The sequence below is a fragment of the Mesoplodon mirus genome (assembly GCF_964341445.2).
Source record: "Mesoplodon mirus genome assembly, chromosome: 2".
Taxonomy (NCBI): Eukaryota; Metazoa; Chordata; class Mammalia; order Artiodactyla; family Ziphiidae; genus Mesoplodon; species Mesoplodon mirus.
The window spans coordinates 44,451,508-44,466,351 of NC_138977.1; the positions used below are offsets into that span (position 1 = coordinate 44,451,508).

Here is a 14,844-nt window from a genome sequence, read left to right on the forward strand (position 1 = left end):
CAAAAAAAAAAAAAAAAAAAAAAGGATGGCCAGAAAAATCATACCCTTTTGAGTGTCTTCACAAATATTCAAATGTGATTTTTCAGATTATCCCTTGGTAATGAAAAAAAGCATATAATGCATACATAACCATATAGGATACACTAGAGGAAAAGTTGCCCCGAAAAGTAACTTATATCTATGTCCTTGTGATGGGAAAGTCTCTCAAGAATGATGATGACGCCAGTGATACCTTTGCAGATCCCGTGGTCAGGGTAGAAGCCCTCTCCACAGTTGGGCAGACAGTGGCCTTGGCGCAGGGCCTGGGGGTAGATGCAGGCTGTACAGTGAGAGGCCGAGGGTCCTGAGCAGCTGGCACACGAGTTGTGACAAACTGAGGAATAGAGGAAGAGGGGAACACAATGGGACTGAGGTGACTAGGGTGCCTACTTCTTGGCCAGGCTCCTTATGTGCTAGGAAGCCCTCTCATCTATCACTCAATCCCCCTTCAGCTGTTGCACAAAATCAAGAGATATATGTGTTCGAAGGTGGTTATAGCACCGGAACTGCCCACATTGCCCCATTATCCATCTTTCACCATGTTCTATCAATTATTTATTAGCTACCCTTTATTTATGTTTGTATTAAGTGTTTTATACATATTGCCACTTTTAACCTTCATAGCAACGTTATGAGGTAGGTATTATTAACCCCATTTTACAGATGAGAAAACCGAGGTCTTGGGGAGTTAAAAAATTTACCCAAGATCACAAAGTTAATTAGTAGCAGAGCTGGGATTTAGCCCTAGGTCTGTCTGAACCTAAAACTCCCATGTGAATAGGGAAGAGGGGAAAGTTCATGGATCTGGATGTTGGGAGCACTGGGATTTTGACAGGCCTATCCCCTAACTTATGCCCTTAACCAAGTCTGGGTCTCCCCAGGCCTAGTTTACTTGGCATATGTATGGCAAGAGGTTGGACTAAATGGTCATTTAAGACACTTACAACTGGACATTTTAGGATTCTAAGTAAGAATTATATTAAAGAATCTGACCACTATGTATGGCAATGTCAGGCATGCGTCTCTGCTGCTTTTGTCCTGGTTGGTAACAGTGGGACATCTCTGGCTCCAAGAGGCAGATGGTACCATGCTGTCCTAAGGGACAGGAGTCAGATACTGCAAGAAGGCTCTGGAGGGCTTTCCTGGTGGCGCAGTGGTTGGGAGTCTGCCTGCCGGTGCAGGGGACACGGGTTCGTGCCCCGGTCCGGGAAGATCCCACGTTCCACGGAGCGGCTGGGCCCGTGAGCCATGGTCGCTGAGCCTGCGCGTCCAGAGCCTGTGCTCCACGGCGACAGAGGCCACAACAGTGAGAGGCCCGAGTACCGCAAAAAAAAAAAAAAAAAGAAGGCTCTGGAGGACCATGGTCAGGAGCTGGGAGAGGGGAGTGTGGGGACAGGATCAGACCGTTGAGGGCAGGATATTGAGGAAAAGGGATGAACATTGTATAAGTAAAGAGGTTGGCAAACAAACAGGAGGTTAATAAGACAAGGTGTGGAACAGGTGTAAATATCCTGCCAACAGGTGGAAGTAAGAATATGTGTGTTTGTTTTGGAGAAGAAGGGCAATCAAGGTGTCCTAGGCAGCAATAAGTTACCATCTCAGATGGGAATGTTTCATAGTTTAAGTTGTATGAATCTGAAAGAAACACTACATAAATAGCACATAAAACCAAAATTTTAATAGGTACACACTTCAGCTTTATAATCTACCAAACTTGATTTACTTTTTAATTTTATTTTTGTGGTGTGCTGTAGCTGCCAATATATGTGCTTATAAATGCCATCTATGGAATGATTCTGTCACACCTACAACCTGAGTTAGTGATGGTTTACAAGTACACAAGGATTGTGTAAAGATTTTAAAGATGTTCTTGGAATTTCAAAAAGATCCAGTGATCTCTAATGATGAGATCACTGGATATCTAATGTGTACTAGATACCCATAGGTTCTATAAGGAAAAGATATTCCTTTTAACTTGCCATTTTTCCATCATGCACACAAACTTCCAAATGAGCAGCATATAGCACCATCTATAATCAAACATGTATTAAATACTTTTCTGATGATGATTATGATGATGATGACGATAATAACAATTACCCATGTCTTACCTTTACATTTGCCAGTGGCATCAGCATAGTACCCACCAGGACATTCAGAAATGCATTTCCCACCATGCAACATGGTCTTCTCAGCACAGGTAAGACATCTGGGACTATTGGGGCCACAACTCTTACAGGACTGATCACAAGCTAAGTGGGAGGAAAACCCATCAAAGAAAATCAATAGCGAGCAAAGGGAGAAGTGAAAGTCTATTCTTTACAACGTCCATAGTTGGTATCAACATAGTAATCACATTCTTTGGCTGCTCAGCTAAGTTCTATTTCCTTGATTCCAACGTTTCTGTTTTCGCAGTTGAAGGAGAAACAAATAATTATTCATTAAACTAAGCATAACAAATACTCTGAGGCCCACCTACCAGTGTATCCAATTTAATATGGGATTTAAAGTCAAAACAGCTGGACTTTCCTGGTGGCGCAGTTGTTGAGAATCCGCCTGTCAACGCAGAGGACATGGGTTCGAGCCCTGGCCTGGGAAGATCCCACATGCAGCGGAGCAACTAAGCCTGTGCACCACAGCTACTAAGCCTGCGCTCTAGAGCTCACGAGCCACAACTGCTGAAGCCCGTGCACCTAGACCCTGTGCTCTTCAAAAAGAGAAGCCACCGCAATGAGAAGCCTGCGCACTGCAACAGAGAGTAGCCCCCTCTCGCCGCAACTAGAGAAAGCCCACAAGCAGCAACAAAGACCCAATGCAGCCAAAAATTAAAAATATAAATAAATAAATAAATTTATTAAAAAAAAAAAGTCAAAACAGCCTTGGCGGTAGGGTTGCCAGATTTAGCAAATAAAAATGCTCAGTTAAATTTGAATTTCCAGATAAATAATGAATACTTTTTCAGTTTAAGTTTGTCTCAAATATTTCACCCTATATTTTATCTGACAACCCTGGCTGGAGAGAGAATTCAGGAATTCAGAGTTCTACTAAGCAAGGTCATACTACAAAATTTGGATGAAATAATTGAACTTCACACAGCCTTCCAGGATCTACTCATTCACTTATCCATTCATTTAGCCCCCAAAACATTTCTTAAGCTCTGTGTCAAGTACTGTGCCAGGTGGTAGAGACACAAAACCCAAATCATCTTGGTCTCTGCTTTAAGGGGCTTGTTAAGTCTACCAGAGGGAGATAAACATATGCAATATTAGCAATATTAAACATATCACTCAGATTGGTCTGTACAGACACAATAAAAATTTCAACAGAATGTGTGTGGGGTAGGAGGTATGAAAGGTTAAGAAAGGATTCATAGAAGAAATGACCCTTGAGCATTGTCTTGGAAAGCGAGTCAGAGCATGCCAAGCTGATGGGAATGTACTCCTGGCTAAAGCCGTGAGGCGAGTACAGGCCCAGAGCTTGGGAAATCCTGGGAAACAGCAGTTCATTCAGCTGGAAAAGTGGGAAGGGCCATAGTAACCTGTATGCCAAACTCTCATCCTATGAAAGACGTCCATGGTCCCTACACAGATTTAAACAAGGTAAAAATATGGCTATGTTTGTGTATAAGAAAGATCACTTTGGCTTTAGTTTGGAGACAGTTTGGAGGGGTGAGGAAGGAGAGTTGGGGGCCTTGCTGGAATAGCATAGCAATGCTCACAGAACAAGATGACTGGGAGCTGAATCAAGGCTGTGAATGAGGTGATGGATTTGAGAGCTGTGTAGGTGAAAGTGTCTCAGATGGCTGCCTGGGGTCTGGCATGGAGACGAGTGATGCCACTCAAGGAACACAAAAAGGAGAGCGGGGGATTACGACAGACTCAGTTTGGGATACGCGCAGTCTAATAAACAGCCTGATTTAGAGTTCTGAGACTCAGGGGAGAGGCTTGGGGGTCATCACATAGGGGTTGTTGAAATCAGAAATCAGTTGATTTATTCAGTAAAAGCATGAAGGATAAGAAAGAAGTAGTCAAGGATCTGGAGAGTGCCAAAATTTACTGAAAAAAGAAAAAAATTAGCAAAGGTAACTAAGAAGAAATAATCCAAAGGTAGGAGAGAAAACAGGAGTGTGGTGGCTGAGAATCTAAGAAAGGAAGAAATTTCAAGAAGGAAGACATTAACAGTACAGAGAGGACAAATAAAGACTGAAGAGGGTTCACTTCACTTAGAAATTGGGACACGAGTGACCTGTGCCATAACCATTTCAGTGGAGTCATCAGACAGAATGAAAGTGAAGGTCATGATTGTAAGCTGTTCCTTTAAAAGCTCCTGGCTGTGAATGCAAGGGTATAGAGGGGAAATAACTAGAAAAATAGTACAGATGAACCTATTTCCAGGGCAGGAATAGAGATGTAGAGAACAGACGTGTGGACACAGAATGGGAAAGGGAGGGTGGGATGAATCGGGAGATTAGGTTTGACATAAATACACTACCATGTGTAAAATAGATAGCTGTATAGCTCAGGGAGCTCAGCTCCGTGCTCTGTGAAGACCTAGATGCGTGGGATGGCAGGGGCGGAGAGAGGTCTGAGAGGGAGGGGATATATGTATACATATAGCTGATTCACTTCATTGTACACCAGAAACTAGCACAACATTGTAAAGCAATTATACTCCAATCAAAAAGCGGGGGTGGGGGCGGTAAGGAGATGTATTGTCTCTCCAATACTGTAAAAGCCCAAAGCAAATATAGACCCCAGGAAAGGTTTTTAAAAAGAGAAGAGGTAGGATAATTGTTGAAAGCATATCTAGGAGAAAAAAGGGGAGTTACATTCAAAAGTACAGATGGAGAGATTAGACTTGAACAGAACAGAGAAAGTCCTCCTTTTCTGAGTAGAAAAGGGAGGCGAGGGTGAATGCAGCTGCAGGTAAGTCTATGACTCAATCTATTCCATGCTCACTGCCTAAATTCTTTAAAAACAAGCAAAACAAACTTCTCACTATCAGAGAATCAGTGTTTCAGGAATAGAGAACTACTGAGATTTATTCTGTCTGTTCTCTTAATCCACCTACACCATACTAACCTCCTGAAAAAGATTTCAAGAACTTGAGGAAAAGGATGGCAATTGATGGGGCCAAATGTTCCACCCTGCATCCTAGAGGATTCAGCATCTCTCTAGAAGCACACAGGTAAGGCAAGATAATCTTCAGTAAATGGACAAAGACAGTGGCCTTCATATCAGATAAAAAGAAAATCATCCCCTCAACGCATAGCTGGATCAAAGAAGCAAAAATGAATCTAAAAAGCATTCTTCTCTCCTACCCTCCAGAAACTTCTGAAGCTTCTATTCTAGAACTGACATATCCACAGAACTGAATAATCTACAAGCCAAGTGGATTTTCCCAGAAATAAAGAATTGCAGAAATTTTTTTTAAATTGGAATTGCCCAACAATAAAAACATTACAGAACGAATGTTTTAGGATACACCTAAAGTAATACTTGGCGTATAATTTGTAAATTTAAATAAAATTATTAGGAAGATGTCATTTCTCCCCAAACTAGTCTATAACTTCAATACAATATTAATAAAACTTCCAGTTGAATTTTATTAGTAATTCAATAAACACTCTAAAGTTCATGAATAGTTAACTTTAAAAATGAAGATGAAAGAAAGGGAGAATTTGCCCAATCAGACATTGAGACATACTGCAAAGCAATAGAAATTAAGGGACACAACAAAACAAAGCAAAACAATGTGATAGAAATTTGGACTACTCAAACAGCTCAGAGACAGACCTATGTCCATATGGAAATTTAATATCCAATAAGGATCAATGGAGAAGGTTAGATTGAATCACTAAATGATGCTGGGAAAACTGGATCATGAAATGGAGAAAAAAATCAAACTGGATCACTACTTAAACTTATGTACAGAAGTGGACTCCAGATGGATCAACAACCTACATAAAGAAAAAACTGTGAAATTAATAGAATTTCTTCTATTAATTGCAGTATAATTTCTTTGTGAACTTGAGCAGGGTGGGTCTTCTTAAACAAAAATTCAAAAGCAAAATGTTAAAGTGAAAAATGATGAATTAGAGATTTCTGTTCAACGAAGGGCACCACATTAAAGGTTAAAAGGTAACGAAATGGGAAAATCTTTGCATATTTATGACTGACAGAGTTAATATCTATAAGGTGCAAGGAATTCCATAAAATCAACAATAAAAAGGTAGCAAGGCCTATGAAACAATGGGAAAAACATATCAAAAAGCAATTTATCAAAGAGGAAACACAAAAGTCCAACAGGAGTTGAAGATATTCTCAAACTCATTAATAATCAGAAAAATGCAAATTAAAATAGGATGTCCCTGTATACCTACTGACCAGAAAAAAAAACTGAAGTTTGATAATGTCAAATGGTGGCCAGGATGTAGAGATGAAAGAGCCCTTATGCTTGGGAGGGTAGATGCTGGTGAGCTACCTGGCACTACTTATCACATAAAGAAAATGCAGAGTCAACAATTAAAGAATAAATTTAAATTAAAATTAAAAGAAACCAACAGTTCTGCTCTCAGATGATCCATCCATCCCAGGGAACCTCCCACCCAGTTCATCAAAGGACATGTCGGAGGTTGTTCACCGGTGCTCCCTAGTGGTGGTGTGCAGATGGAAGGAAGTGAGGGATCCCGTCCCTGGGAGAGCAGATGGGAGAGCTGTAGGGGATGCAGACCAGGAAGGACTATGTAGCAGTGAGAAACAAAGGGCTAGATGATATAGCAACTGGGTGAATCTGAAAAACATACCGCTGAGTGAAAAAAGAACAACGTGAACTCTATAACATGGTATCATTTAAGAAAAACATACATATACATATACTCACTGAAAACAATACCCATTTTACATGAGCCCATAAAAACAAGAAGATAAAAAAATTAAAATAGTTGCCTAGGTGAGGAAGGGAAATCGGTATAAAAGGAAGGAAAGAGAAAAAAAGGAGAGGGGGAAGGAAGAGAGCGAGAATAGCTAACAGAAACCTCTGAACTTGCTTTGATTTATTGTGTTAGCTAGAGTCAGAAAAGCCCTTCATAACAGCTCAAGTACTTACATGACTAAAGAATGAGGAGGTTTTGTCCTTTGAATTTCCCCACGCCTTATATCTAATATTTGTAAAACTCAAAGCATGTACCACAGACAAACTTGGTGGTTGTAAATTCTTTCAGCCAGGGCATAGCACCATTTATAACAGGTTGTGCTGGATTTTTCTCAGCACTCAACTTTGAGATTTCTACAGATATGGGTTGCTTGGTTATAAATTATTAAACCAACACCAGCTGGTCTTTATCTCAAATAGTACTAATCTGAATTGAAAGTAAGTCGGCATTATTAGCATCTTAATTAACATTCCGATACCAATCAGCGACCTGGTTCACTGTTGCTTTAGAAAATATTTATATGAACCTTTCTGAAGGCATTTGATACAAACTTAGAGAACTCGAACAATTTCATGAAAAGTTTAAACTCCAGCCTTGTCTGTCAAAGAGGGCCACTGATCAATGCCAATGGCATCACAAAGTCTTGTATCTGCTAAGCATATGGCAGGCATTCAGTAATTACCTATTGATCAATTGATTGGTTGGCTGACTAATGTCAACAATGGTCCATCCTCCTGTTTGAAAGTTCTCTTTCTGCTTTGTTTCAAAATGTATACAGATAGCATTTCAGATGTGTACTCTCTCCCTAAGCCACCTGTTCAGTAGTCTTTTTTCAAAATTCTTCCAGTCTGCAAGGAGACCTGGCTTTCTTCACTCTCTGCCCAAGTAGACTCCCACCCCTCACCGCTTCAGGCTCACACTAACCACCCCTCCTTTTACATACACGCATCCCTAGCAAAAGGTGCTTTCTCATTCCAGATAATATCGTCTCGGTAGCAGGTCCGTGTCACCACTCCTTGTCAGTGACAGTAGCCAGCCTCCTTGGGGAGTTAAAGGGTAAATGCCTTCAGGCCTTTAAGTTAGTGCAGATTTGACATCTGCTGACCTTTAGAGAATACATCTGGCTTAACTGAGCAGGAAAGCAATGTCGGCAGAAAAAGATTAAAATGCTCAGGGTAATGGCAGCCTGCCTTTCTTTCCTTGTTCTCTCCTGAATCCACACAAAAGCCACCTGTGACTTGTCCATATTGAGTGAGATTTCTCACACCAGCGATGCTGATGGATCCCTGCACAGCTTTAAGCAAGCAGCTGCCAGGGGGTATCTCCCTTCCCTAGGACAAGTGGATTTGTCAGGTCCCAAAGATCATCTCATTTGTGCTGTTGCCCTGCTCAGCAAACAAAATGAGGGCAATAACTCAAGAAAGTTTTATGGGCTACACATTTTTTTATTGATTTAGTGGACTCAGTTATTAAAAAAAAGTCATCAGGCCTTTCAACAGGTATGGCCATCACGATAAACTGGATTCAAACCTTTCATTCACCGTCAGGTGCCTACCTGTGGACCTGGCAATGTCCATAGGGGTAGCCGGCTGATCTAAAGACTGATAGGAAGACAAGGAGGAAGGGGGAGAGGAGGATCAAGGGAGAGGAGAAGGAGAAGAGAGGGGAAAATGGGCAGAGGTGCATAAGGAGGTATCACATTACAGGGAGCAGTAGAGCAGCGACGAGGCAGTTAAGATCTTAACCCAGAAGACCTAGCATGAATTCTAACTCTGCCCCTTATTAGTTACGTGACCTTAGGCAGGTTTCTTTTTTTTTTTTCGGTACGCGGCCTCTCACTGCTGTGGCCTCTCCCTGCTGTGGCCTCTCCCGTTGCAGAGCACAGGCTCTGGACGCGCAGGCTCAGTGGCCATGGCTCACGGGCCCAGCCGCTCCGCGGCATGTGGGATCTTCCCAGACTGGAGCACGAACCCGTGTCCCCTGCATCGGCAGGCGGACTCTCAACCACTGTGCCACCAGGGAAGCCCTAGGCAGGTTTCTTAACCTCTCTGTTTCTTCACCTGAAAAATGAGGATGATAATAACTACCTCACAAAATTGTGAGGATTAAACACTAAATACTCACATAGCACCTACTCCATGCCAGGCACTGTGCTCAATGCCTTGCATACGTTAACTCAGTCCTTGAAACAGCCTTCTGAGCTGGGTGTGTGTTCGTTTCCCATTGCTGCTGTAACAAAAGACCACAAACTCAGTGGCTTAAAACAACACAAACTGGCTTCCCTGGTGGCGCAGTGGTTGAGAGTCTGCCTGCCGATGCAGGGGACATGGGTTCGTGCTCCGGTCTGGGAAGATCCCACACGCGGCTGGGCCCGTGAGCCATGGCCGCTGAGCCTGCGCGTCCGGAGCCTGTGCTCCACAGCGGGAGAGGCCACAACAGTGAGAGGCCCGCGTACCGCAAAAACAAAAAACAAAAAACAAAAAAACCCCACAAATTTATTATCATAAAGCTTAAGAGGTCAGAAGTCCCAAAATCAAAGCATTGGCAGGACTGCATTCCTTCTGGAAGCTCTGGCAGGGGGGTGCGGGATCCATTTCCTTGTCTTTTTCCAGGTTCTATAGGCTGCCTGCATGCTCATAGCCCGTCCCTGGTATCACTCTGACCTCTGCTCCTGTTTCAGATCTCCTTTTCTGACTCTGATCCTCCTGTCTCCCTCATATAAGGACCCCTGTGATTACGCTGGCCCACTCAGATAATCCAGGATAATCTCCCCCATCTCAAGATCCTTACCTTAATCACACCTACAAAGTCCCTTTTGTCATCTGAGGCAGTATATTCACAGATGCCTGTGACTAGGACGTGGGCATCTCTGAGGAACCATTATTCTGTGTACCACGGGTACTACTATTGTTCCCATTTTACAAATGGGAAACTGACACAGGAAGAGATTAAGTAACTTGCCCAAGGTCATGCTCCACACCCCCCCCAATACATTCCTGCCTCTCAATTGGTTCATGTTTAGAAAGCACCTGGGACAGGGCTCAGCACAGGAAGCACTATGCTGGGTTAACTCTTATTGTCTGTAATGGTTGTTAAAGGTAGAATAGACAATAACTGCTTCAGCTTTAATTCAGTGGCACCAACACTGAAGGCAGGTTGGCCCTTGGCTGGCCTAAGAGTGTCTTGTCCCCATGCGTATTTGGAAGGCAGTCTGGTGTTGATGAAGAGTTTGGCATTTGGAGCAAGGAAGCCCCACTCTTCTCCCTCCAGCTGTGGGCCTGGAGCAAGCAGCCTGAGCCTCGTGGTCTTGAGATACAGGAGGAGGCTACAGAGAGCTCCCAACCTAACGAGCAGTTGCAGAAAAAGGTATTAATGGGGATTCTGCCAGTGGAAAAGAAACATGTTTCGTAAGCTGCTAAAACACCGTCAATTTTACCAGCATTTGCATATTTGTTGAGTGAAAGAAACACTGATTTTCGGTGCTATGATTTGAATGAAACAAGGGAGGCTGGAAGAGGGAAAATTGCTTTGGCCTGCAAAGCCGGACACTTACCACTGCAGGTCCCCTGCTTGTTGTAAAACCCGTCACCACAGCTGCTCTCACAGCTGCCCTCTCTCAGCACTTGGAAGGGGTCCCTGCAGGCCAAGCAGTGCTTCTCTGTGGGACCCCAGCAGGCCGCACAGGATGCGTGGCAGGCTGCAGGAACAAAAGACGGTAGAAAGGACTAGTTGCCATTTTTCTTCAAAGGCTTTAGAATTTACAAGAAGGATTTTCACTCCTTCACTATGCACATACCTGCACCACAGGAGGAGAAAAACACCCCCCCCAAGAAAAAAACCCTATTTCTGTTGGCCAGAAGTACAACTTCCATAAATTACTGCTAAGAGAATTGGAACAGGAAATCAAAGGCTACTGAGTAATGGGAATCACAGGGAAGGGAATCAATTTCTAGATAAGTACGGTCTGTCTAATGAAATCAGATGGCCCTCCATCACCTTGCCTTTTGTAACCACCCAACCAAGTTTCAACTAGATAATTGCTCTTAACCTCCAACACATGGAGAATCAGTTAAGGAGGGATGCCATGTACTCTAGTCCTTGATTAGACCTTGAAAGACCCGGTACTGCTCGATTTCTATTGCTCTTTCCCTCCCTTCCCATCTCTCCCCCTCCCCCATCCCCATCCTCCTGTCCCCTCCCTCACAACTCTTAGAACTCAGCCTCTGGTTCCCCCCACCCCCCAGTAGCATCTGCTCTAAATATATATCTTGAGGACTCACAAAGCCTGATTTTCTCTTCTACCTTAGGTTTCTAACTATATGTTGTTTCCAGACCAAAGGTGTTCCTTTAAGACTTGAACATTTCCCCCTCTTCCGGCATTTGATTTTTTTGTTTTTTAATTCCTATTCATGCTTGCTCTTCACCTTAGCAGGTCTATAAAGAGAGGCCTATTCTGAATGACTGGATATATTCAGATCTGGTAAACTGTCTGTATGGCTAACCACCCCCTCCATGCTTCTGATTTTCAAAATGTTTGCTTCACAGTGGAACATAACCTGTTTTTCAGAGGTATTCATTCGGACAAGAATTGGCAGGGAGAATGCTTTTGCTGGTCACAAGTGACTTGGGAACTATACCTAAGTAACTTGCTTAGGGATCCATTTGGAATCAGAAGAAAGGATGCCTGCATGGCACATCTCAAGATCCAATCCTCTCCTCTCAGGTCTAAACTGCACAGGAAGGCCTTCTTTTCAGACAACTTTTCTCCTCAACAAATTCAGAGATGATCGCAAGTTCTGTTAAGTGCTATAGGAAGAGCTCTTCGATAAAGAATAACAGTAGTGGAAGTGGAAGGGACTGACTTTAGGAAGACCCTAAAGGATGAGACGTGGCCAGCCAAAGGGAGAGCCAGAGAGCAGCGCAAACAAAGTTCTTGAGAAGGGAAGGCGCTTGGGGGCTCAAGGAACTGGAGGCTCCTCTTGTGACTGGACCCGGTGGACATAGCGGGGCACAGTGAGAAACAGAGGGCACAGTGGCCTGATTCATGGCTGGAGGGGTGGGCAGGGGCCCTATGAAACTTGACCTTGGAGACCATGGAAAGAAATTAGGACTTTTATCCTAACTGCAATGTGAGTCGTGAATGGGCTTAAATAGGATAGACACAAGCCCCGATTTAGATTTTTAAAAGCTCTCTCTGGATGCCATGTAGAGACGGCTTAAGGACTTGCATACAGGCAGGGAGATGAGTGTAGAGTTGACTGCTCTGGTCCAGGTAAGAGATGACAATGGCAGGTGGAAAGCAAAGATGGACAAAGTTTACTTATTTATTATCTGGTTCCCTTGCTAGACCATAACGTTCATGAGGGCAGAGTCCATATCTCTTTTGTTAACTCTGCTGAGCACACTTCTGGGTGCCCTACAAACTCCACTTATATTTAACACCTTACTTACAAGTGGTACATGAGAATACTGTTTGGGTTGAGATAAGCCACCAACACTACATTAAAACTAAATATGTGGATGCAAAGATCCCAGTATCAAATTCCACCCTGAATGCACATGAAATGTGTCTGTCATTCATTTATTCAACTACTCTTCCAATACTGATTACAATCAGTATCTGAAGTGTCTATCAGTGTTAAGTGCCTCTGCCTTACTGAGGAAATGGAGTTGATTCAAAGCCATTACCTAAGCAAACAAGCAAACAAACAAACAAACAAAAACCCAACTGCATTTCTAAGAAGACATGCCAGGCTAATCTGTCTATCAGTGTTCGACAGAAGCACCTACCACATACGAGGTGCAGCCTGTGGGGCTTTCCCAGCTGCCACAGGTGAGCCAGGGCCCTGGGGAGTAAGTGCCCGAGGGGATGATGGGGAGTGAGGCAAAAAAGACAAAAGGGGTCAGATCACCAGTATCAGGCAGGCAGGGGATTTCATCCTGTAAAAGTTTTAATCAGGGCAGTGGAATTGATCAGTTTTGCTTTTTAGAGCATTTAACAGATACTCAGCTGCACTGGCGGTTAAGATAGTAAAAATACTTCCAAGCTGGTTGGTAAATGGCTGTCATCCTGGCCCCCTCCCTGATATTCTGGCTGCAGCCCTGGGAACGCTGGCAGACACCATGCTCCAACAACAAAAGGTCTGACACAGGAGAGGGTCTCAGGTCTCCCCTCCTTCCAACCGATCTGATCTGTGCCATACTGCTTGTTAAATATTTTTAATATTACCCCTGGTGCTGCCATTCAGAATGGGGGTCAAATGATGAGCAGGATAGAGGCTACAGACTTAGGGATGGCACTCAGACCCATCACAAACTGAGCCCTACTTAGCATTTCAGCTCTACCTTCTGCTACCTCCCCCTCATCTACACCAGTTCTATGGAACAGGGTGCTCTAAGCATGCCATGTGACTGATCAAGGCTTCTGGATGCCCCGCCCAGGACTGACCCAGCCAGCAATGCCTCTGGCTCCTTCCACAGCCTCTGTAATCCTGTTTACACCTGAGAGGCCTCCTAAGTTGTCACTACTTCTGTGAAGCTTTGCTGAACTTGTCCAGACAAAGTCAGTCACTCCTTCCTCTATGTTTCTGTAGCACTTTGTATGTGCCTCTCACGCTATTTATCCTACTGTACTAATGATTCAGTTACAAATCAATCCCATTCAATGGAATGTAATATCCTCCAAAACAGAGGCTATGTTTTAAACCCCCAGTATTCAGATTGATGCCTGGTATAAAGTCAGTATTCATTAAATGCATGTTAAGTGAATGCACTGCAGATTTTTTCCATTGGTTATGGGGGATTCATCCTACCAGTTTTTACCTTCTGTATGGAAACAACTAAGCATGAGGTCAGAGTCTAAAGATATGATAAGATAGATACATTCAGAGCTGTAAAATTTACCTAATAAATACTGGAGTCCAGATCTGCTTATGATGACAAATATTTATGCTGCATCTACATTGAATACCAAATGTGATGCTGGGCCTTCTCTTTTTTCCATCTCAAATAAAAGGCATGTTCCATGGCCGGGCAGGAGAGCAGAAGGGATTTTTATTTCAACACAGGACTATGCTGAGCTGTCACTTCTTTTCTTTCCTTTTTTTTTTTTTTTTTTTTTGAGCTGTCATTTCTTAAAATGACATACTCCCACTGTGTTTTGCAATTGATTTCTAATTTCTAACACTGAACATATGCTACTGCAGATAATCTCTTCTTGCAGGCTTATTTTACATGGGGCTTTTATTACATTTGGGTTATTACAAAAATAAAAGGTCAGTCCCTGACTTTTCACCATAATTTCTCTTAGTGATACATTTCAGCTCACCCAGGGTTCGAAGTGTATATTGTGAAAATTGCAGCAGTAAGTTAAAACAGAGGACAAATAAGATAAAGCCATTGTCTTATCTCACATGCAGTAGATAATTTATTTAGGAAAGCCCCTGATTTTTCTGGAGCATGACAAGACATGCGTTGGCTTGCTGAGCAATTTACTTCAAAATGAAAAGGAATGAATTACTCTTCTTTTGGCAACTCTATATTGAAATCCTACTCTAAAAATAACAAACTTATTTTCATACTTGATAATTTTGAAATAGAAGATTGCTATAAAAAAATTTAACCTGTGCTGCTCGAAGAATAAAATGCAGCCCTTTTCCAAGGAAGTGTTAAAAGCACTTCCTACGAACCACTTCTTATTTTCCAGGAAGCCTTCCCAGATCCCAGGCAATAGACACATATTCCCATGGGCTTAGCCTTCAGTTCAAACTGAAGGAGCCTCAGATCCTTGCCTTCTCCATGGTCTTTTGGAATAAGTTTCCCTTCCATTACCAGGGAATTAGCACACTTGATCATCAGGCCCTTTTAGTCAT

The 14,844-nt window shown here is 42.9% G+C and overlaps 1 protein-coding gene across 1 annotated transcript in view; it reads right to left on the reverse strand.

The window, feature by feature from the left end:
• FRAS1 (Fraser extracellular matrix complex subunit 1) overlaps positions 1-14,844 on the reverse strand; it is a 471,586-nt gene that overhangs the window by 210,690 nt on the left and 246,052 nt on the right. Inside the window, exons 15-17 of the mRNA XM_082632535.1 lie at positions 10,527-10,670; positions 2,151-2,291; positions 233-373 (exon numbers count right to left, since the gene is read on the reverse strand). Of these exons, the coding sequence (XP_082488661.1) occupies positions 233-373; positions 2,151-2,291; positions 10,527-10,670 (426 nt within the window). The remainder of the gene's footprint in view (positions 1-232; positions 374-2,150; positions 2,292-10,526; positions 10,671-14,844) is intronic.